This window comes from Notolepis coatsorum (assembly GCF_963971535.1).
Source record: "Notolepis coatsorum genome assembly, chromosome: 3".
NCBI lineage: Eukaryota > Metazoa > Chordata > Actinopteri > Aulopiformes > Paralepididae > Notolepis > Notolepis coatsorum.
The window spans coordinates 130,757,481-130,782,508 of NC_140167.1; the positions used below are offsets into that span (position 1 = coordinate 130,757,481).

Consider the following 25,028-nt stretch of genomic DNA (forward strand, 5'->3'; position numbering starts at 1 on the left):
CCCTTAATACAGAGTCGAAAGCCGAGGGTAATAATAGCCCAGTGGAAAGAGTACGCCAAATAATCAAGTCCTCTCATCAAGAATAAAACAGGATCCACATCAAAACCATTTGTACTGTCTATACAAACAGGACACAATACAGCACTCATTTGAGCATTCAAATGAGTTGCAGTCTCAATCACAGCCTTTTCACTATTACTAAAAGCTAAATATCTAGACTATTGCACATGCACTGAAGCACAGTACCACTGTTTGTTTTTGTGCATGGTATTTTTGACGTATTTGGAAGCCATTTTACCCTGATTCATCACTGTGATTGGCCTCTAGTGTATCTGAAAATACAGCTTGAAATCAAGGCAAGAATAAAATAGGATCCACTTATCAAAAACATTGGGGGGTAAAAATCCCCTCCATGTGTGTTTTTAACACACTTTAAAAAATCGTATATTGAATAACAATTTGTTTGGTATGGTTTTTCCACTAAAGATGTTCAATAGAACGGTGAAAATGGCTTAGCTGCACCTTTTCCCTCATTCAAAATCGTTTGCATGTTTAGTTGCGTCACACATACAGCTCAGATTTTGAGGAAGTACAGAGAAGATCCCACTCTCCAGTGGAAGAATGTGAAAACGGCACTCTGGTGACAAGTTCTGCACAAATAACAATCTGCATAATCAAAGTCATGCGTCCAAGAGGGGTTGTAGAAAAAAATATATAGTTTTTGAGTGGAGGGGACCTTTAACTACGCAAATGGACACAATATGAAAATGTGTCCATTTTAATGCTAGTAAGCAAAGCAACTAAATGGAATACAAATCAACTACGAGTTAGCTTAGCTATTCTGCTCGACACCCAACTTGTAGGTTGCTGAATATACCAAGCGATAATTGACACTCATTAGTGATTTTGACAGAACTCAAAATACTCAGATCACCTGCAACATCCACCTTGAATTCTATATGGTCGTCATCAGCCTTGCAGCTGTACAACCCAGAGTGTCTGACTTCAGCTGATTGGATGTTCACCACTCTCAGTCTTCCTTTTGATTGGATATCATAGTCGGCCTGCGGGAGCAGTTCAGCTCCGTCCTTGTGCCAATAGACTTGGGCGGTAGACTCTGAAACCTCACACTGCAGCATAATCGGGCAGCCCGCCTCAACAAATTTGTTTCTCACTACTTCTGGAAGAGCTGAAAACCTCACGAGAGTGGCTGAGGGGGGTTTTCAAAGGATTTGAAGAACACTTGTTAAGACGTTAGGACATTGTTAAGATAAGTCATTATTATACAGACAGAAACGCAGTTTTTCTTTAGTTACTTTGAATACACATGGTCGGCTGCAGGTATTTACCTAACAGTTTTATAAAACCATACTGTATCTGGACTATAAACTCGAAAATGTCATGATTAGTTATGGAAAAAAGGGGTGTAATTGTCGGAGACTTGCACGATTATTAATGAAGACCAGGAACAGCAAAAGAAAATCACCTTGGACATCCACCTGAAATGTCAGAACATCGTCAGTAAGACTACAGCTGTAGAGACCGGAGTCGGAGACCTTTGCAGAATGAATGACTAGCCTTCTGAAGCTGCCGTCTCTTTTCATATCAAGGCCAGTTCTGGAAAAGAGCTCCACCTCATCCTTATACCAGGTAACCTGGGCAGTGGGATCTGAGAGTTCACACTTCAGTATAATTGGAGAACCAACTGCGATGGATTTGCATCTCTCTGCCACTGGAACTGGTATAATTCTTGGGCCTAAATGGTATTTGGACGTATTGTGGGAGAGAAAGATGTTTTTTAAAGAGGTAAATATTAGTCGACATTGGCGAATTCAGAAACTGTTCACTCAGCCATGCAATGTTCCTCTGAACATCTTACACTGAATTTGGAAAGGGTCAGCCAAGAGTAGTAAGCCATTTGCATTGGGTAAAACAGTGATGAAATAGCTCAAGCTCCTTTTATACACAGTTATTAGATTAGATAACAGACATGGTAGTTCACAGTAATCATCACCTTTGATTTCCACTTTAAATGTGATGGTGTCGTCTGCTGTCGAACATTGATAGGTCCCGCCATGCGTAGCGTCAGCCGAACGGACGCATAGTTTCCTCCCTAGACCGTCTGACTGCATTTCTACGTCACTTTGTGGTCGGAGCTTAATCCCATTCTTGTACCAGTAGACGTGAGCCGTGGGGTCACGAGAGAGTTCACAGTGGAGGACAACAGGGCAGCCTGCCAGGACGCACTTGGTCGTCTCGCTCTCAGGAAGTGCCGAGAACCTCACGGGCAGAGCTATGGGTTTCATCGATCGCAAAAGAAACATGAGGTTTGTTCATTACAAAAAACAATTTTTGAAAACCGATTCCAATTAACTCACTTATATCTAACCTAACAGTTGCAAAGAATCTCAAGATAGGAGGATAACATATATTCAACACATGAAAAAGAAAGGGGGGGAAAAAGTCCCTCAGAATAAAGTGTGAATTGACAGAACGACACACAACTTAACACAGAAAGATAATTACAACCCAAGAGCAGGAAGTGCAAGAATCAAAGCTTCAAAGCTATCCACACTTTTGACACATTGACGAGGACAGAAAAACAGAAGCAGAGTTATGAAGAAAGTGTCTCATTTCAGTTTGGGACCTGCCTTTAGTTAGTACCCTAAGAAAAAGATTAAGAGGCACCAAATATTAGTTAACGTAAGGTATCTACGCATTACGCAAGCATATTGATCGAGCGGCTGCCATGTGTTCTGTATACAGTATATTGTATGATGAGCCTGTTTCGGGGTTAGACATTTATTTGACTCAGTAAAGCTAAGTTAAATAAGCCAAATTATCACTTCAAGGGAAATGCTGTTTTTCCTTTTACATGCAAAGCACCTCTGTCACCAGCATTGTCACTAACTCACTCACTCGCTCATTCACTTCAAGGTTAGCAACTTTGCCCCTGGTGGCTCACATGCATGGCACTTTTGAGTAAGACGAGTTCAATCTATGCGAGAATGCTTCTCATCCATGACACTGTGTGTCCTTGTCACCTTTGGGAGGGTTGGTGTACGATTTACGGAAGCAGAAACATAAACCATCCTATGTTAGGCGATCTGCCAAACATAAACCAGTAGCTGTCAAAGTTAGTCGCCACTGCAAGACATATTATGTACTATAGAGTGTCTAAGGGTCACCTTTTACATCCACAGTGAATTGGATGTCATCATCCTTTGTCTCACAACGGTATACTCCAGAGTGAGACAGCTCTGCTGATTGGATAACTAGACTCCTTATAATTCCGTCTGATTTGATGTGTACTCCAGTCTGAGGTGGGAGCTTTATTCCGTCCTTGTACCAGCAGACCTGGCCAGCGGGATCTGAGAGCTCACATTGGAGAACAACAGGACAGCCTGTCATGACTGTCTGTTTCTGGTCAGCTTCAGATATTGCTGAAAACGTCAGAGGTGGAGCTACAGGATTGAATATGAAGAATATACTTGGTTAATAAAAGTCGCTGTCATCATTCTGAATGAAACAAAACACAATTTACTGGTCAGATTTGATTGTGTAGCTAGACCTAAAATATTTATACACTTGAAGCATTGTTGTAACACTGAAATAACAGTCACACATTCCATAAAGCCTGTATCTTCACTCACGATTAAACAAATATATATACATTTCTTGCCACACAGTCTTTACATTAATCTGAAAGAAGTTATTAGCCAGCTCAGAATATAGTTAAGAACAATGTATACAGCCCAGATGTAAGCCTTTTTGTCCAAATGAACTAATATCACTATTTTCCCATCAATAATTACACTTAAATTATTATTAATTAGGGCTGTCAATCGATACAAATATTTAATTGTGATTAATCGCACATTCTTATCTGTTCAAAATGTACCTTAAAGCAGCTACAAGGAGAATATTCAACAAATATGTAACATTTTCATATTGGTTGCCATACCTTTATATACACCTTTTCTAACTTGACAATAAACAGGCCTCTTTGTATTTCCTGTTGCAATGTCTGTTAATAATAATAATCAACTTTATTTGTATAGCCCGTTCATACAGAAATTGCAGCCCATGGTGCTTTACAGCAGAAAATACAGTAAGTTAGACATACAATTAGCATAAAATAGATCGATGTTAATACAATTGCTGACAAAAAATAAACAGGGGCCAAAGCTGTCCTAGCAACGGAATAGCAAAAGAATACTTCTGAAAAGGTCTCCGTTGCTAGGGGGAACAGCATCGGCCCCTGTTTATTTCCTCTGAGCAACTGTATAGATGGTTTCACTGGAATTCTGTTACTAGGGAACAGTTTGTACCCAAGTGTATTTCCTGTCAGTTATTGCGTTAGCAAACATTGCAACAGGAAATAAACTTGGGTCCATTTAGAATGTTTATGTTGTCAAGTTAGATAAGGTATTGGTAACCTAATTCTCATGATAAGACCACATTTCCCATAAACCCTGTCACTTCTTGTTTTGTCATGGTCAGGGAACTACAACAACTCTGCTAGTTATCTTACAGTACATCTTCATGCTACATCAGCATAGCTATGCAGCAAGTGTTAATTTATTGCCTCTACTGCCAGAACATGCCAGAAACTGGACAATTATTTTTTTGTTACATGATCAGTTTGCTTGTTTATTCAGAACGTGTCATCACCATCTTGCTACTCTGACAGAACGTTTGTATATTTACAACAGTAATGTTAACATGCTAACTGGCAAGAGTTGCTAACAAGCCGAAAATAAATCATAGTTAGCCCGTTTCCATCAGCAAGAATAACTAATGTGGATTTATATAGCCACGCCACTTTCTTGGCAAGGATGGATGGATTTAACGTTATGTGTCACAGACAGCCCCAAGGAAAGGCTACAAGAAGGCTGACGTTACCAGGTAAGACTAGATGTACTTCGGTGGTAACTCAATTCACATCGACAGCAGTAGCTGAACTTGCCATTCAAAATACCTTTTTCTTTATCCATTGCTGTTTGCTATCGCCATCTGACTTAACGTTACCAGCTGATTCCTAAACTACAGGCATAGGGACATCATAATACAAACGTGTTATGTGTCAAACAAATGTGCGTTAACTCGTTATTATCGTGTTAACTTTGACATCCCTGTTATTTATCATTATAGTGCAACCTGTTCCCCCCCACGGGGTCGGTACAGACCCCTTTTGACATTATGATCATATTCATATTTTTATGAGTGATGCAATACATTTGCGATTTTAAAATCAAACTTTTTCAAGTATTAACATCACTAACATGTCACAAAAGCATGTAGGATGTATATTATCATCAATACGTTAGTTTAGCAATAGGTTAAAAGTGTCATTATATCGTTTTACCTTCTCGTTTTGCTGAACTATAATCCGAGACGGCGACCATTTTGAAAATGTTGAACCATGGGAATTGTAGTTTTTTTGTGGCCATTTTGTCGAGGGCATGCATAGCTGTGGATCAGCGTCCGAACTACATTTCCCTTCAAGTTCTATGGGGGTTCAAAGTTCAGAGTTGAATTATGAATATGTCAATAACTAAAATAATTCGCGATAATAAGCCACAAAAGGTAACGTTTTTGACAAATATTGAAACGCAGTTAGTTTCTCCTCCCTATTGTTAGCATGTAGGAACAATTAGATCTGAAATTAGTTTCAAAACGGTTGCACTGTGGGGGAAATAAAAAAGTACAGTCGATTACAGTAGATATCAGTATCTGTTATTATGCACGCCTGGTGATACTAAATCCAAATTGAACTCGGGCATTTGAAAGATACTATATGTATATATATATATAAATGTGTGAATTGGCTATAATAAGGTAATGTATAAGCATATATTCTATAATAATATTTCAAATTGCATTGGTCCGGATGGGAGAATTCAGTACTGTATATACAGAACCTTCGGTTTTATCATCTTCCCTTTATTAATTTCCTTAGATTCTTTGTACACATGATCTCAAGAGGGTACTGAACGAGGTCAGTGGCAGTTTTTTAAGTTTGGTCATTATTATCATGGTGTTATTCACTGTCAAAGATGAAAAGAAAAATCATAATTAATATTTTCCTTTGTTTCATCACAATTTAAGCAAGCCTAGTAATAGACACAATATTTCTGACACTGTGAATACATTCACTGAGGTGACGTCCATAGATGTACCTAGATACCAAGAATATGCAAATAGCCCTTGTAGAAGTGGAGCAATATTCCATTTACCTAGGTATACATTTTATGTGGATTTTCACCTGGGGTGGAACAGGTTAAGAAATATTGGAGCAAAGTCCTTCCACCTCGACCCCTCTGTGTTATCCCTAGAGCACCACACCCACTCTACATTAGTTCAAAGTGAACTTTTTTCTCTACCCCTAAGTCCTGAAGTGAGCACCTACAACCCTATGTTTTCATATGCTGAGCAAAAGCACAGTGGGTGCAGACCATGACATAGACAAAACAGTAGAAAGCAACTATATATCACCTTTAATGTCCACATGAAACTGCATTGCATCATGTGTTGTCTTGCAGCTGTAAATCCCTGCATGAGACAGTGTTGCTGATTGGACAGCCAGCGTTCTTATATAACCTTCTGATTGCATGTCTTGTCCAATTACTTCAAGTAGCTCTATCCCGTCCTTGTACCAGGTTACTCGAGCGTTAGGATCTGATATCTCACAACGGAGCAATATGGGCTCACCAACTTCAACAGACTTGTTCCTCTCAGCCTCACAAGGAGTTGTTATTCTTACAGGAGGAGCTGGGGATGTTTGAAGTGATATTGAGAAAATATTGTATCACTATCATTGACTGCACACAAAATTATGCCTCCAATAAGCAAAAGAGCAAAATCTCACTACTGAGATTAGTCATGCCAATAAAGAATCAAGAGTTAATTGAATTAGCGCTAATTAGGTCCTTAATACTTAGAGGCATTTTTCATACACATACAGTATGTGTAATATTAGTATTTGAATAGAAGAATAGTTTGGTTAGACTTTAGATAATTACTATGCAGTCAAGTTAGATGTATTAATTATCTTAATTATCTTTAAAAATGTTACAGACCACCCAAGTACAAGTTTCACTTTGACTACTTTCAGTATTCTTTTAGTATGAACTAAATCAAGTAAGTACATGTAGAGATTGTAAAAATTACAAGGATTGTGATAAACAATCTCTTGATTTTACACAATGTCAACATTGTGCCCATCCATTTTCTTGTTTGATAATGCTAACCGTTTAAATCACCTTCAACATCCACCTTAATTGCAATGACATCATCATCCAAGTGACTGTCACATGCTCTCGATAGATACAGGTCTTCTGACTGGACAGTGGATGTGTGCTTGGTGTGATAGGGCTCTTCTGACTGGACAGTGGACGTGTGCTTGGTGTGATAGGGCTCTTCTGACTGGGAAGATGCTTGTTTCACAGAATTGATAGTGCCGTCTGATTGGACATCTTTTATCTCCATGGTGTGATAAAACTCTTCTGGTTGGACTGTTGTCGTTTCTATGGAGTGATACAACTCCACTGATTGGACAGGTGCAGTTTCCATTGTGTGATAGATCTCCTCTGATTGGACAGGTGCAGTTTTCATTGTGTGATAGAGCTCCTCTGATTGGACAGGTGCAGTTTCCATGGTGTTATAGAGCTGCTCTGATTGTAAGGGTGCAGTTTCCATGGTGTTATAGAGCTGCTCTGATTGTAAGGGTGCAGTTTCCATGGTGTTATAGAGCTGCTCTGATTGTAAGGGTGCAGTTTCCATGGTGTTATAGAGCTGCTCTGATTGTAAGGGTGCAGCCTCCATGGTGTTATAGAGCTGCTCTGATTGTAAGGGTGCAGCCTGCATGGTGTTATAGAGCTGCTCTGATTGTAAGGGTGCAGCCTGCATGGTGTTATAGAGCTGCTCTGATTGTAAGGGTGCAGCCTGCATGGTGTTATAGAGCTCCTCTGATTGTACAGGTGCAGCCTGCATGGTGTTATAGAGCTGCTCTGATTGTACAGGTGCAGCCTGCATGGTGTTATAGAGCTCCTCTGATTGTACAGGTGCAGCCTGCATGGTGTTATAGAGCTGCTCTGATTGTACAGGTGCAGCCTGTATGGTGTTATAGAGCTCCTCTGATTGGACAGGTGCAGCCTGCATGGTGTTATAGAGCTGCTCTGATTGTACAGGTGCAGCCTGCATGGTGTTATAGAGCTCCTCTGATTGGACAGGTGCAGCCTGCATGGTGTTATCGAGCTCCTCTGATTGGACAGGTGCAGCCTGCATGGTGTTATAGAGCTCCTCTGTTTGGACAGTTGCAGCCTGCATGGTGTTATAGAGCTCCTCCGATTGGACAGTTGCAGCCTGCATGGTGTTACAGAGCTCCTCTGTTTGGACAGTTGCAGCCTGCATGGGTTTATATAGCTCCTCCGATTGGACAGTCACAGTCTGTGGGGAGTTATAGAGCTCCTCCGATTGGACAGTTGCCGTCTGCAAGGATTTATAGAGCTCCTCCGATTGGACAGTTGCATTCTGCAGGGAGTTATAGAGCTCCTCCGATTGGACAGTTACATTCTGCAGGGAGTTATAGAGCTCCTCCGATTGGACAGTTACAGTCTGCAGGGAGTTATAGAGCTCTTTCGATTGGACAGTTGCAGTCTGCAAGGAGTTATTGACCTTCTCTGATTGAGAAGTTGCAGTCTGCAGGGAATTACAGAGTTCCTCTGATTGGACAGTTTGAGTCTGTAGGGAGTTGGATAACTCAGACTCAACAGTTATACTCTGCAGGGAGTTAAAGAACTCACCTGACTGGACAGCTGCTGTCTGCAGGGAATTGTAGAGTTCCTCTGATTGGATCTGCAAGGAGTTGGAGAACTCCACTGATGGGACAGTTTCTGGTCGGACAGTTGCAGTCTGCAGAGACTTATTGAGCTCCTCTGATCGGACAGTTGAAGTTGGCAGGGAAAGCTCCTCCTCAGGTTGAAACAGATGACAGAGCTCCTCTAATTGGATCACCTGAGCAGAGTTATACTGCTCCTCAAGTTGGTCCATTGCAGGCTGTATGTGAGGATCAAGTACTCCTGTCTCTACAATTGTAGGTTGTATAGGGTGATGGAGCTCATCAGATTGGGATATTGTTGGCTGTGTAGAGTGATATAGCTCCCCAGGTTTTACCATTACTATTTGTTGACAATTTGTGATCTCCTCTGACTGATCAACCGCAGTCTGTTCAGTGTTGCAGTGATCCGTTGACCGAAGAATTGGCATTTGCCTGGAATGTTCTTCACATGTTTGATGGGGTTCTCCGATGTTGTTGCGGGAGATCCGGAAAATTGGTTTGGAGGGAATGCCATCCTTCTCAATGGGGCGGACCTCCTCAATGGACCTGCTCTGCTCAGTCTCTTGGTCAGTCGAGAACCTTGGCGGTGTAGCTATAGGCATTATGATGTACACAAAGAAAGGTGTTCAGTGGTTGGTTGGTTGTTGAGAATAGTTCTTCTCAAAAAGGTACTGTACATCATTGCAGGTTAGCATGAAGGAGTTATGGGATAATCCATTGCAAAGACAAACACTTAAAGAGGGGCGACCAGCAAAGGTCTGAGATTGAGGGAAACCAATTTTACCACTACAGCAGAGTCCCAATACTACAATACTATACTGTACATACTGTATGTGCACTAATTCCTTACTATTTGTAAAAAACAAAACAACAAAAAACAACAACAACAAATACTCAAAGTATATTGTTTTGTCAGTTTTGATAAGAGTTCATTGTCATTGCAACGGGGAGATATTTGGGGCAGCGAAGTGAATGAGAGGATCGGGTGGTGAACAAGACATAAGATGGGCTTCAAGATTCGCAAGCTGCTTGTTATAAGCATACAAAGATGGCTGTTAAGATGAATAATGACATCACAAAGACAACATGTATGTTAGTATGAAGAGCAAACTGCTCACAGAACATCCAGATGTTTCATTGAAAGCCCAAAAGAAAACAGCACGGAATGATATGAGATCAAGGATGGCAATTACTAGAAAAAAGAAAAATACATATGTACTGCATATAATATTCATAATCATAGTATTCCTGAGGTGACTGAACTTATGATGAAATTATACAAATTCACCACCATTGTTAGTGGCATGTATGTGGTGGGTTAAAATGAATTACTCTTTTGATGTTGAAATACAGTATATTATATCACCTTTGATATCCACAGTGCATTGGACAGACCCATCTGATATCTCGCCACTCTCATCGCCAGAGTGACACTGCCCTGCTGTTTGGACAAAGCCACAGAGAAAACAATGAGCTGGGTGATTGCCTCAAGCATGTAGCTAAATGCTTCTGACTGATTCTTAATTGAGTAGGTACGGGTGTACGTGGAACACCACCTTTGATGTCCACATTAAACTGGACATCGTCTGCTCTTTCGGAGCCAAACCTCCCTCCACAGGGTAAGCCGTCTGATTGGAGGGACAAGCCATCTGATTGGAGGGACAAGCCATCTGATTGGAGGGACAAAGTCCTCATGCTGCCCTCTGACTCTCTGTGAAGTCCACTTTGTGGGTAGATCTGTGTTCCATCTTTGTACCAGCAGGCCTTGGCAATGGGATCTGAAATCTCAAATTGCCGAACAACTGCGGGGCCTGCTTCAATGGACTCGGTCGTCTCAACTTCAAGGCCAAGCAGATGTGTCACAGGTGGAGCTACAGGTGATCATTGGGGAATAATTTAGTGTAAATTATTCTGAATTCTTAAAAAAGAAAGAAATTGCTCATAAGAGATAATCCCCACTCCCTCCCTTCAAATAAATAGATAAAAGAAGCATTATGAGTATTAGCTCCTTAAAAGTAAGCCCAACTAAGAGGCCAATCTAAAAGCTACAGAAAGAGAGTTAGTAGCAACTGGTACTGGAAACATAACAAACACAAACATTAAGACAAAAAGAAAATCACCTTTGTTTTGTACAATTAACTGGGCAACGTCATCCACTGTCGCACAGTAATATGCCCCAGAGTTGGAGGGGTGAGTTGGTTCGATAACGAGGCTCTTCTTGACAACTCCCATTTCAAAGTCATCCTCACTTATGGGAACTTGTTCTTCATCGTCGTGCCGCGACACCTGGTCAGCAGGGTCTGAGGTTTCGCAGGGTTGCTCAGTGTGGCAGGTTACTTCAAGCGACTGGCTCCTGACAACCTCCGGTGAGGGTGGCAGTGGTGGAGCTAAGGATGAGTATCCATATTATAAGTGTGGACTGTACAATGGAAAACTATACTTTTGACTGAGGGAGGGGCTAAAGTTATAGCTTCCCCAAATGGACTAGTTTTTAACTTCTCAGACCGGTTTCAAAGAGGTAAATTGATACATTCAAACAGTACAAAAGCAACAAGTAGTGTCATACTTTCAGTTAATAAATCAGTGTGTAATTCAAGGTCAGGTCCTATGCTTTGAGAAACAGATGCAACTTCATGCAAACACAACTTGAAACGCAGACAAACACAAATACTCATACATGTTAGTCACATTTAGTCTCAGTCCAAAAAGCTCTACGGATTACTCTGTTTAAGACACAACCAAAAAGAAAAGTCACCTTTGACATCCACAGCACACTGGATAATGTCATCAGAAGTCTCACAGGTGTACAGCCCTGAGTGAAAGACCTCTGCTGACGGGACAACGAGTCTCCTCAAGGTGTCAATGGAATGAATATCCCACCCATCCTGCGAGAAGAGCTGTACCCCATCTTTGTGCCAGCACACCTGAGCAGTTGGGTCTGTAACCTCACACTCCAGTTCAAGAGGTTTGCCAGCTTCAAGTGACTTGGTTCTCTCCGTTTCAAAGGTAGCTGAGAACTTCGCTGGGTCAGCTATAGCATTGGGAATTCAGGACAGACTCAAAATGAATGCAAGGCTGTGGACACTTTGCAAAAAGAATTCTTGTGACTGGTATTACTTTGTAAGATAAGACACAGGAAATTACTTTAAACACAGAGAGCAATAATTAAACAGTTCTGTGATGCTATTATAAAGCATGTTAAGGGGTATTGTGGATCTCCCAAAACACAAAAAGCAGGGTTTATTAGTGGCATTTGTAAAGAGGTGGGTTACGTTTTTATGCCAGAATTGAAAGTGGTAAATGTCACCTTTGATATTCACTTGAAACTCCATGGTATCATCATCTGTGGTACAACTGAACCCGCCAGAGTGAGACAGCTCTGCTGAATGGATAACCAAGGTCCTAGTGTTGCCATCAGAACGGATTTCTAACCCAGAGTCTGAACTCAGCAGTATCCCACCCTTGTACCAGCATACTTGGGCGTCGGGGTCCGAGACCACACACTGTAATACAATGGGGTGGCCCACTTCAATGGACTTGGTCCTCTCCATTTCCGGAAGTCCCGAGAACTTCACGGGTGGAGCTACAGATATGTTTAGATCTTAGATGGTCAACCATACAAGATAATCCTTTAAGATTAATCATAATTTGTGGAATTAATGAAATGTATTGACAGAAGACAAACTGTTCATGTTCTCTTACATGCTCTACTGCAATAAAAGAAATGGCGATTAGCGGGATTGTTAATACGTGGCAAGAAGAAATGTGACAGACGACACATATACGACTATATCACTAGCTTTGCAAAGACAACATATATGAACAGCTTTGCTGAGACAACACAAGATTACCAACACAATTAGTAGGCTTTGCTAAGAGGGAGCTTGTTAATGGTTCATAGCTCAGCATAAAACTCTGAAATCACCTTTGACGTCCACATTGAACGTGGTTGCATCGCCCTTTGTCTTGCAGCTGTACATCCCAGAGTGGAATAATTCTGCAGACTGGACAACCAATGACCTTGTGATGCCGTCCACTAGAATGTCTACTCCACTTTGAGGGAGGAGCTTCGACCCATCCTTGTACCAGTGCACCTGGGCAGAAGGTTCTGAGAGCTCGCACTGTAGAACAATACGGCAGCCTGCTTCAATGGACTTGTTCATGTCAGTGTCTGGGGTTGCTGAGAACCTCACAGGTGGGGCTACGGATGTTTAGATATCATGATGGCTTGTTATGTCTGTGCACAGGTTGTTTATATCAATCATTTATTACTTGCTTTGGTATGTCAGACTTCAAATTGGAATATCAAACACTGAACATCTTTGTGTAACAAATCAGAAAAAGGTCAAAAGGTCACAAAAAATAATGTTAGTCGCCTTGACATACATTACATCACTTTTATCAAGAACCACTTGCCACTCACCCTCTACTTCCACATTGAATCTGATGACATCATCGATGGCATCACAGCTATATACTCCAGAATGTGAAAACTCTGCAGATTGGATGACGATTCTCCTCATGGTGCCCTCTGATTGGATGTGAAGACCCTCCACTGTTTGTATTTCCAACCCATTCTTGTACCAGTGTACTGGAGCTGCAGGGTCTGACAGCTCACAGTAGAGTACAATGGGGTTCCCAACTTCTACAAATTTATTACGATCCATTTCTGACAGTGATGAAAACTTCACTAGAGGAGCTGCAAATTTCAGAAAAACCATGAGGAATGGTGCTATTAAAATATGAATATTAAATATGTACATGTAACAATGGTATTACACTACTACTATTAACATTTAGAAAATATTTGTTTTGTAGAATCAAATATTTTTCAGAGATTTGCATGTGTTTATAATCTCATAAATGTCCCACTGAGATCAACATGATTTGCCAAAAAGTCAAATCATGTTTCAGTAGGGCTTGAGGCGTTTCAGACAGTTTTGTAATCACAGCAAGACGCATATGGATGCAATATGAAAAAGTGACAAATGTGTACCTTGAATGTATAATGCAGCAGAATCCCGAATGCCATAGGCGATGAATGTGAGTTCGGCTCCATTGTCTGTGTCTCTCACCCCTCTGATTTGAAGAGACTGGTGTGTGCGTGATCTTCGCATGGAGTAACGCTCATCCTCCTGAAGTTGAGTACCGTTTAAGAACCATGTTCCAATAACTGAGGCGGAGAGCTCAATAGAGAAGGTGGCATCTTGTCCCTCTGGCACCAAGGCATCCTGTAGGGGGGCTTGTATTCTGGTTACTGGGACTGCAAGAGATGGTAGAATCCAGTGTTTTCCAGCATTTCTCATAACATGATTCTTGCAATTCAGGTTTAAACTAACAATGAATTATGTATAATTGAGGCATTTCATGTTTAGTATCACATGTGGCTATGTAGCTACAAAACAACAGTTTGGGTTGATATACTGTATGACAACATTTTTATAAACTAGTGTTTTATAACTGAATCTTGTAAACAAGTTTCAGTGGAACAGTAATATCAAGTCTTTCCAATGTTTTACCAACTGTGCCACCACACAAAGAAATTGTCTTTTGAAAGTGGTTACCAATGGTTACAGGCAGCCATGTTGGAAGAAAGTACAACTACACAACCATTATTCACAAGGCCTCTGTTGGGACTCTTACCTAAGTGAACTGCTCTTGGGAACTCCACGTTGTTGCTCTTGCCATATTTGTTCAAGCTGCAGATGCGAAAGCGATAATCCGCCTCACACGGCACGCTGTCACCGAGGATCTCCACTGAGGTGGCAGAGTCAGTGGTCAGGCACTGCAGCCACTCCTGTGACCCAGTGCCCACTTCCTGCCTCTCGAGCACATATCCGGAAGGGGGGTTCTTCCGCGAGTCCTGGGCAGGAACCCAGGAGAGTAAGGCAGCGTTGGCTCTCTCTGTGTTGATCTGCACACCCACCGGACTACTGGGAGGACAGTGTCTGGCCTCTGAGGAAGACAACGAGGGAAAAACATTACGATTGTACCCAATAACATATTCTCCTTTTTTTGGATAGAGATGATTGATGGCTCAGTTTATACACCTCAAATGAAGAACCACTCTATTTTAGGTTTTCAGAGGAAGAATCTTTTGATTTGATTTTGATTTGAAATCTTTATTTCGAACATGCAATGAATACAAACAAACAATAACAAAAAGCAAAACAACTCAATCTACATGTTCGAAAAGGAGTAGGAAGAAGTATACACTTATTTAATCTTACCCCTTTTCCACTACTCAAATGAGTGTACTATTTTAAAACATAAAAAAGAAAAAGAAAATATATATATATATATATGCAAAACAAAAAACAAAAACTATATATGTAAAACATGAAAGAAATAAAATAGAAAACAAAATAAAACGTAAGTATCTCTATTGTGTTCAATCGTAGTTAAAGATGGTAGAGGGTGAATACTCACAATCCAAGCAATATGGATTGACTTTACAGCTGCAAATACATGGGCTTTCCAAATACGTTATAATATTAATGGAGTTACAGTATATGGTTCTTCAGTGCAAGGGTTCTCAAATGCAAATAGTTTTTTTCCAGTTCAAATATTGCAATAACCAATCATATATTTTTTTAAAGGCCCTACCTTTCACCCTCAGCTGAGAGGACGTCTTTGATCTGCCTACGAAGAAAGTCACAAGGCCAGAGTCTTTGGGCATTGTGTTGACAAAAACCAGGATGTGAGTTCTACCAAAAGACTTGAGGATGGTCTGGTGTGTTTCTCGCAGCTCTGTGCCATCTTTGTACCAGTGTATCTCCATCTCCTCTTCTTCCACCTCAACACAAAATGCAGCGTTTTCTCCTTCTAGAACATCCACTTTTCGTGGAAGTTTCCGTACAATTGTGCCTGCAAGGAGACACGTTGAAATTGCATGTAATGGAAGCTTTACAGTAGAATTATTTGTACATTTTTCAACACTCAAGCTCAGGTTAAAGTCAGCAACACAATGGCTTGTTGAGAGAGAATAGCTTAATTCCCAATCAATGGTTGAATATGGAATAATTGAATATGGTAAGTTACTACTGTACCCTGCCTGTAGTCTTTACTAGTAAGCCTCCACCTGAATCTCCCTCTCACATTTATATCTTTAGGGAAAATCTAAAAAATTGTACCCAGGGAACCAAGACAATCTAAATGTATTTCTGAAGCTGCTTCACTGACATGAATGGGAAGCTGACTTTGTGAACTTGCTTAAATATATAAATACTTAAATACCTATTTGACTTTAATTACTTAAATACTTCAGGTTTTACACTCAAATGAGCTTTATTGTATGATGCCGCTAAACCAAATAAAGTACCCAAATCACTGGAAAATCAACATGGGTGCCATGAACATTTCCATAAATTGGCATAATATTTGCTGTCCCACTAGTACTGGGACGGACTTGTGTATCTAGACCTTGACCAAACGCATGTAATAATAACAACAGACTGTATGTGTGTATGTGAATTCTATTTTCAAGTAGTTTCACGATTTCACAAGTCATTATTCATCCAAATTAATGTTGTTTTTTCTCTTGGTTCATATACAAAATAAGAGTAAGGAGAATACATCAGACAAAATATCAACATCCATTACATAATATTAATCTTCGCTTATAAAAACACAGCAGTCATTGTGGGATAAAAGCCATTACACTACAGTAAATGTCAAGAAGCCTCTTTGGCTGCATCCCATTCCTGCTATGTTTGTCCCCTCTGTCCTCGCCCTAGCCCCTCTGGGAATCACCATTGAACACATGTTGTTTTTCTCACTGCACAAAGTGTCAGTCCAGTCCATAAATGATGCAGGTCAAGTTCACTACAGTACACCCTCTCAACCCTCGAGGCAACAGGCTGAAGCAAGTGATCAAATCTGTTCATTTCAACCCCAACTAATACACACAATGCAATGCTTTGTGACATGAACAATGATTATTTACTAAACAAGATTAGACACTTTTGCAGAGATTATTAAAATGTTAAAATTTAAATGTACTCCAGCTTGAGGTGTACATTTAAAGGTGTATCCAAAGCGACTTACAAATTGTGTACAACAAGTCAGCAGAAGGGGTACACCCCTGGTGGCTAAGTGGTATTGTTCGTCTAGCAGTGTTGAACTTGAGTGCTACACTCTTGAGTGCATAGTAGTATAGATATATTAGCATAATAGGTAGTAGTATAGTCATAATCTTTCATTTATTTGATATTGGTTCACCAGCCTTGTCATCAACATAAAACAAAAATATATATATATGCAAATTAGCATGTTAACGTTAGTTAGAACACTTTTTTCTCAGTGTATTAAGTCAGATAATTTTCAATGAGATAAATAATTATATTGTTTCAATGTCATAATTTACTATATTGTTGTGAAGGATCAGATTAAACCGAATATATATATTTATTTATATATATATATTTAATTGTATTTGTATATCGTTTGATATCCCCTGTATATTCCTTGTACAATATGCACTGAATATCCCTTTAGTCTACTAAACAGCCCATAATAGTTTCATTCTACCATTGGACGAGAACCTGGCGCCAGGTTGCCATACCCCTAGGTCCAAGTTCAATCGTGCCGCCCAACATGTCGTGGCAAGCCCCGGTTCCGCGCAGGAATATGTCGGGCGAAATACGAATGGTACTATTTGTTCATAGCGCATATATATATGGCGCAAGTAAAGTAGAACTTTCTTTTAGTCCAGTTCTTTACCCTCCAACAGAGTGACAGACGCAAAGCCTCCCCACGACGCACGTGTGGTGTAGTAAGGCCTACTTGGCCCCAGAATAGGCATTGAGATATCGTGTAGATTAATAGTTGAATAGTCATAGTTTGGCACTATACCGTCGAGTTGGACGTATTCTATTAAGCTAATAATAGTCTATTTATGTATGGTGCATCGTTCGGTTAGAGTTCTAAAGTTATCAGTACCCCCATCGTTCCTGACGTTATCTGGACGCTTAACCAGGCTGGGCAGACCCCTAGTGGTGCTTGCATCCGAGGAGCTCCGGGCCAGGGCGACTGGACCTGTATATTGGATTACTCTACCCGGACGACGGCGAGCCTTCCACGGCTTGGATTATGCTTTGGGTGCTTTGATTATTCCATGGATAAAGGCCAACACTGCGGAGTGTTGGAACTACCCCCCGGAGAGGACTCCAGGTGAGACGGCGCTCTACACCAGTGAGGTCGCCTCACGTCTCTCCGTTGTGGACCGGCAGCTACCGTCCACAGAGGGTCCAGCTGTGTTCGTCTGCGGACCGAGGTTCTGTGGGCACCGTGTTCAAGACTTTGAATTCTCCCAAGACACCGTCGGCCAGATGGGATACCGCCAGCGGCTTCTCTAACCCCCCCCTCCTACTGTCTTACAACCAGCGGGACCCCCCCCCCCCTTAGTGTATCCAGCTATAATCATTTAAGTACCATCGCTATCGTTTCCTAAATATTCCAGGTTGTATACTTACTCCCTGCGTAACCAGAGATTGGACATTCAATGTTGATTTACCTACGAATACTCATTTGCCATAAAAGTGCATATTTCAAATCATAAATGTAATTAAGTGAATGTTGTATATACCTTTTGCTATATTAAACCTTCGATTTGGTACATTTGTGTGGATTCGTTTCATCAGGTGGGAAAGTGTTCATCATACTTATATCATGTACTGGATGGCCAGAAGTTAAAGTACAAGAGGTAGTGGTATTAAATACCATATCTAACAATACAGTCAGGGAATTGTACCCCTCAGTTACAATTGGTCCTTCGAGCCGGAGGGTAACTAGTGTAATATTAATATAGTGTTATTAATATTGAAATGGCCTATGATGAACACTCCACGAAACGATCCTCCTAACCTAGAACGCCCGCGGCGCAGACGACAGACACCTCAGTACTTAGAGGCTTACACTGTCAGTCAACTACCTAGCCTTCGACAAACGGTAAACGCGGTAAAAGTAGAAAGTAAAATTATGTCTGACCTTAACGACCAGGTTTCCCCGACCACAGAGGCCCTAGTAGGTCCTAATGTAACTGACCAAGCTCACGGTGGGGACCAGGAGGGAGCGGACATGCCTTTACCCCCCGCCACTACCCAAGAAGTAGTCCCCGACCAGCCCCGGGAGGAAGACGACCCTACAGAGAGAGAACTCTGCACGGAAGAAGAGGAGGAGAGCACCGAGGAAATAGAGCTCCAGGACTCCCCAACGAGTACCCCCAGGAGCGGCTCACGCAGGAGCGGCTCACCTCCACAACCGCCTTCCCCCAGCGAAGCGGAGAGGATGCTACAACAGGCGTTCCTCGTCAGCCTGACAGCCTCTACCGAACGCGATCGACTCCAAGCGCAGACGTTTAGCGAGCGCGAACATTTTACCATTGAAAGAGACCGTCTCCAAGCACAGGCGCTTAGCGAGCGCGAACAACTCCAAGCACAGGCGCTTAGCGAGCGCGAACAACTCCAAGCGCAACAACGGAGCGAAGAAGAGCGCACTCGCCTAGAGATGAGACGCCTTCAGACAGAAGAGAATATGGCAAGAGACCGGGCCGACGCCCAGCGCGCCGCTGCCGGTGCCCAAAGAGAAGCAGATCTCACCAAGCGCGAAGTCGAGCGCGACAAGTTACAAGCGCAGCTAATGGAGCAGCTGATCCGCAAGGCAACACCCTCTCCCTCCGCCAGGGGTTCAAGGAACTCGTCGAGACAACAGTCAAGGGCAGGGTCTCCTCAACGAGCAAGCGACCCTGAACTTGACCAACAGACCGAGTCTAGACCCCCCGCAGACCCCCTTCCCAGACCGGTCCAAGCGAGACCCAGCTACAAGGAAGGAGCGGCATACACTGCGGAGAAGCTAAACAAACGATTACAGGATCTGGAAGATCTGATAGAGGAAGAAGAGGGAGAGGAGGAGAACCAAGCCCGACGACAGCACAGTACTCCACCGGACCAGGAGGTCCCATACAGCCCAGGCTATACCCCCGCGGCGCTGCGCTACAGACCCCCGACTCTATTCACGGGTGAACACGACGCACGACCAGCCCCGAGGAATAGCACCTGGACCAGCGGGCCATGGTACCCTGTCAGTACCAGCCCACAGCGAGGCGCAAGAGGGGACTCGCCCAGGAGGTCTCTCCCCCAACGCTCGCCGATGTATCAGCCATCCACGGCGTCATACATTGCCACGCCGTCATTTCCAGACTTCGCCTATGAGAGTCGAGCACAGTACACGGAGCTCCGGATGTGCTTAGAGACAATGATGGTGGATGTCGCTGATGAACGCCACAAGTATGCAATATTACTGAAGCACCTGAAAGTACCGCGAGCGCACAATATAGCGCTAGCCTATGCCACCTCTTCGACACCATACACAGCGGCCCTAGCGGCGCTGGACCAAAGATATGGACGTATATGGGATTACGTAATCCAAGAGATAAGGCATATTGATCGCCTACCCCCAGCCACAGACAATCGCTCACTAGACGACCTGTCAATCAAAGTGCAGTCCCTGGTAGGGATGCTGGGAGCGCAACGGGAGAAGGGCATGCATGAGCTATACGCCAACTCTAACGTCGAGAGGATTTTGGAGAAGCTGCCACCCGCAAGACAGGAGCGCTTCAGGCGGCAGAGAGATTACCGGGATCCCAACGGCCCCGAGCCATCCCTCCTTGATCTAGCCGACTTCCTGGCGAGAGAAGTCAGCAGCTTACGACTAGATACATTCGGGCGGAGCACGCCAAGCTCCAGAGAGGGACCCAGGAGAATAAATGATGGAAGAAGATCGGTGACTGTCATGCACCAATCAGAGTCAGTACCGAGCAGTAAGAGCCACAGCACCCCCTCGAGAAAAGAGAAGTGGAAGATAGCGTGTCCCTACTGTGAGAAAGAACACTGGCTGTCACAATGTGACCTATTCACAAAGATGAATGCAGAAGAAGTGAGTCAATGGATAAAGTCCAACCGGCGCTGTTATCGATGTGCGCGGCCCCACATGGCAGCCGAATGCCGCCTAAAGAAAAGGTGCAGCCGGTGCGATGGAGCCCATCTAGATATACTACACGATAGTAACAGAAGACAGCCTCCACCTGCACCACGGAGCGGCACCAAGGCAAGTGTCATGTATATTGACCCCGCCAGCAGCAGCGGCGCCCAAGTGCTCTTAAAGGTAGTCCGTGTGACATTGAGCTACCAAGATAAAGTCATGGACACCTACGCCGTCCTTGACGACGGGTCAGAGAAGACCCTTCTGCTCGCGTCCGCTGCGACCCAGCTGGGACTGCGGGGGAGCAAGAACGAAATGACGATTCGGACAATAAGAAGAGATTTAAAGACGATAAAGGGCGAGAATGTCTCCTTCACTATCGCAGCAAACGGGCAGCCAGAGCGACGGTACAAGATTACAAATGCTTTCACCAGCCAAGAAATAGGACTATCGCAGTACACCTACCCTGTCACCAAGTTGATGGATAAATATGTGCACCTGCGCCAATTACCTATCCCGCTCATAGACGGCGCTACCCCGACCCTGCTGATAGGCTCCGACCATGCAGAACTCATAGTCCCGATTGACCGGGTTCATACAGGACCCCTAGGCTGTCCTGCAGCAGTCGAGACCCGCCTAGGGTGGACCCTACAAGGCCCCCTCGCTAAATCTCTCAACCGAACAGCAGCCACTAGCTGCCTCCACTCCAGAACGACAGAAGAAGACACCACTCTCCTGCAGCATGTCGAGAGGCTATGGACCCTAGAGACAATGCCCTTTAAGAACGAAAAGAAAGATATTCGTTCTAAAGAAGACATTTACGCCATCAACCTACTCGAGCAGGGGACAAAGAGAGTCACAGTCGGCGGAGTGATGAGATACGCAACTCCACTCCTGAGGCGAGAGGGAATGCCCACCTTTCACGCAAAGAAAGACGCCACGGAGCGCTATCTACTGAACACGGAGCGGCGCCTAGCCAAAGACCCCGCTCAAGAGAGTGTGTACCGCGCTGAGATTGAGAAGCTAATCACAGCGGGACACGTAACAAAGATTGACATTAAAGAGGCCGATCAGACGACCGAATCATGGTACGTGCCGCATCACAAGGTCCATCACAACGGCAAGGATCGCATTGTGTTTAACTGCAGCTACCAGATCGGATCCCAAAATCTGAATAAAGAGCTCTTGCCCGGCCCCACACTCGGCCCCTCCCTACTAGGCGTGTTACTGCGCTTCCGCCAGGACAAGGTGGCTATCAGCGGGGATATCAAAGGGATGTTCTTGCAGGTGAGACTAGTAGAGGAGGACAAGCCTCTGCTGCGGTTCCTATGGAGAGAGAGGATCGGAGATGAGAACCCAGCCATCTACCAGTGGGAAGTACTCCCCTTCGGAACCACATGCAGCCCGTGCTGTGCTACATTTGCACTACAGAAACACGTCACAGAGGACCCAGCAGCAGATGAAGAGGTCCAACACAGTGTGAAGAACAGTTTCTACGTGGACAACTGTTTACAAAGCGTTTCGACTCAAGAAGAAGCCGAGGCTCTCCTAATCAAGTTACGCGCCTCCCTGATCAAAGGCGGCTTTGATCTCAGGCAGTGGGCCAGCAGTGACCCGCACGTATTGCGCAGCCTCTCCCCCGCGGACAAGGCTGCCAGCAGCGAGACCTGGATGGCGACAATCCCAGGAGAAGCCCAAGAAATGACACTAGGACTAGTCTGGCGCTTCAAAACAGACTCGCTCCACTATAGACACAAACCCTTGGCTCCAGAGCAGGGAAGGTCGACGGCGATACCGACCACCAGACGGAGTGTGTACAGAACACTCGCCAGACAATATGACCCGTTGGGATGTATTCTACCTTACACCACCAAGGCAAAGATGATTGTACGAGCACTATGGGACAAGGACCAGGGCTGGGACGACCCAATACCCGCACACCTTGCCTCAACATGGAGAGAGTGGGAGACGGAACTCCGCTCACTCCCAGGCGTCAATATACGCCGCAGCTACTTCCCATCCACAGTGAGGCCAGAGACATGCGAGATTGATCTACACGTCTTCAGCGACGCCTCCGAAGTAGCCTACGGATCGGTGGCTTACTTGCGTGCCCAAGAGAAGGGAGGAAAGATACACACTGCTTTCATCCTGGCCCGCTCAAGAATAGCCCCACGTAAGCAACAATCTATCCCACGTCTAGAGCTCTGCGCAGCCCTCGCAGGAGCGCATCTAGCCACGTTAATCCAACGTGAACTCACCATTCCGGTGCACAGAACAATCTTGTGGTCAGACTCCACGACAGTACTCACATGGATCAAGTCTGATTCATGCAGATACAAAGTCTTCGTGGGAGTCAGAGTCACCGAGATTCAAGAGTTAACAGAAGAAGCGAGCTGGCGGTATGTGGACACCAAACACAACCCAGCTGACGTCATCACCCGGGGAATGTCTCTGGATGACCTAACCCGTCGCAACATCTACAGTGACGGACCAGAATTCCTCAAGCTCCCGGAAGGAGATTGGCCTACGCCCACCCCGCGGGAAGCAAGTAACGAGGAGGCTGAGAACAAGAAACCTATGTTCTGTGGACTGAGCACTGTCGCCTCCACAGACCCCAACATAGATGACTGCATTACCCTAGAGAGTGCGCAGCAAAGAACATTCCTGCGGCACCACCCAGAGATTCAGTCCACCACTGACATGTCAGCAGCTGACTACGAAGAAGCAGAACTTCTTCTACTACAACGAGCCCAGAGAGACTCGTTCCCCGATGAGCTAGACTGTCTACAGGGAGGAAACCCCGTCCCATCAGACAGCAGATTGATTCACCTGGCACCCGAGAGTGACGCCCATAATCTCATCAGAGTGGGTGGTCGCCTGCGGAGAGCCCCCGATCTACCAGATGACATTAAGTACCCGATCGTCTTGAACAGCCGACACAAGGTCACAGAGCTGATCATAAAGAAATACGACGAGGATGTACACCACGCAAGAGCAGAGAGAGTCTTCGCGGAGATCAGACGTCGTTATTGGATATTGCAAGGGAGAGAAGCAGTACGGCGCTTCCAGCGAACCTGTCTAGACTGCCGCAAGTGGCGCGCGCAGCCCAGCATACCACGGATGGCTGACTTACCCCCCTGTCGCCTCCGAATCGGCGACAAGCCATTCCACTCCACAGGCATGGACTGCTTTGGCCCGTTGTATATAAAGAGAGGAAGAGGCACCGAGAAGCGGTGGGGTATTGTATTCAAATGCATGACCACCAGAGCGATACATATCGAGCTCCTTCCGACCATGAGCACAGACTCATTCCTTATGGCCTTCCGAAGATTCACATCACGGAAAGGAAAACCGTCTACATTGTTGTCTGATCCCGGGACCAACTTCAAAGGCGGAGAAAGAGAGCTGAGAGAGAGCTTCCAAGCTATGGGCCCAGAACTTAAGACCCACCTCGCTCCATCCCAGATTGACTTCCAGTTTAATCCCCCAAACGCACCCCACTTCGGTGGAACCTGGGAACGAGAAGTACGTTCTATAAAGACAGCCCTGTACGCCGTACTTGGGGCCCAGACTGTGGCGGAGGAAGTCCTAATGACAGTCCTCACGGAGATCGAGGGAGTATTGAACTCAAAGCCCCTCGGTTACATCTCCAGTGATGTAGCAGATGTCGACCCAGTCACCCCCAACACACTCCTAATGGGGCGGCTGGACCCCGCGCTACCCCAGACAATGTACAGGCCTGAAGAAGCGAACGGCCGAAGAATGTGGAGGTACAGCCAAGTACTAGCTGACAAGTTTTGGAGCAGCTTCCTACTTCACTACCTACCGTCTCTACAGACCCGCCAGAAGTGGGTAAAAGAGAGAGACAATTTGACAGAAGGAACAGTCGTCATGATTATTGACCAGTCACTACCCAGAGCTATGTGGCCGGCTGGCCGCGTAAGCAAAGTGATCACCGGTGCCGATGGCAAGGTCCGAGCAGCTGAAGTACTCGTCCAAGGGCGCACCTACACACGTCCCGTGGCGAGGCTCATAGAACTTCCCCGACTCCCAGATACTATCGATGATGACCATGACCCCATGACTTTGTGAGTTGACTGACCCTTACAGCGGACCTTGAGTGGTAGACAGTGCGGTTAATCTGTCTCTGCTTAGCTAATTAGGTGGGACTAATTAGGGGGCGGCTGTTGTGAAGGATCAGATTAAA

The 25,028-nt window shown here is 44.3% G+C and overlaps 1 protein-coding gene across 1 annotated transcript in view; it reads right to left on the reverse strand.

Annotated features, from left to right (window-relative positions):
- Positions 1-25,028, reverse strand: part of LOC311226001 (obscurin-like protein 1) — a gene marked incomplete at its 5' end in the record, with an annotated part of 184,166 nt that overhangs the window by 97,716 nt on the left and 61,422 nt on the right. Inside the window, 7 exons of the mRNA XM_084311383.1 lie at positions 935-1,180; positions 2,144-2,293; positions 7,266-9,060; positions 12,319-12,425; positions 13,266-13,541; positions 14,486-14,797; positions 15,449-15,709. Of these exons, the coding sequence (XP_084167509.1) occupies positions 935-1,180; positions 2,144-2,293; positions 7,266-9,060; positions 12,319-12,425; positions 13,266-13,541; positions 14,486-14,797; positions 15,449-15,709 (3,147 nt within the window). The remainder of the gene's footprint in view (positions 1-934; positions 1,181-2,143; positions 2,294-7,265; positions 9,061-12,318; positions 12,426-13,265; positions 13,542-14,485; positions 14,798-15,448; positions 15,710-25,028) is intronic.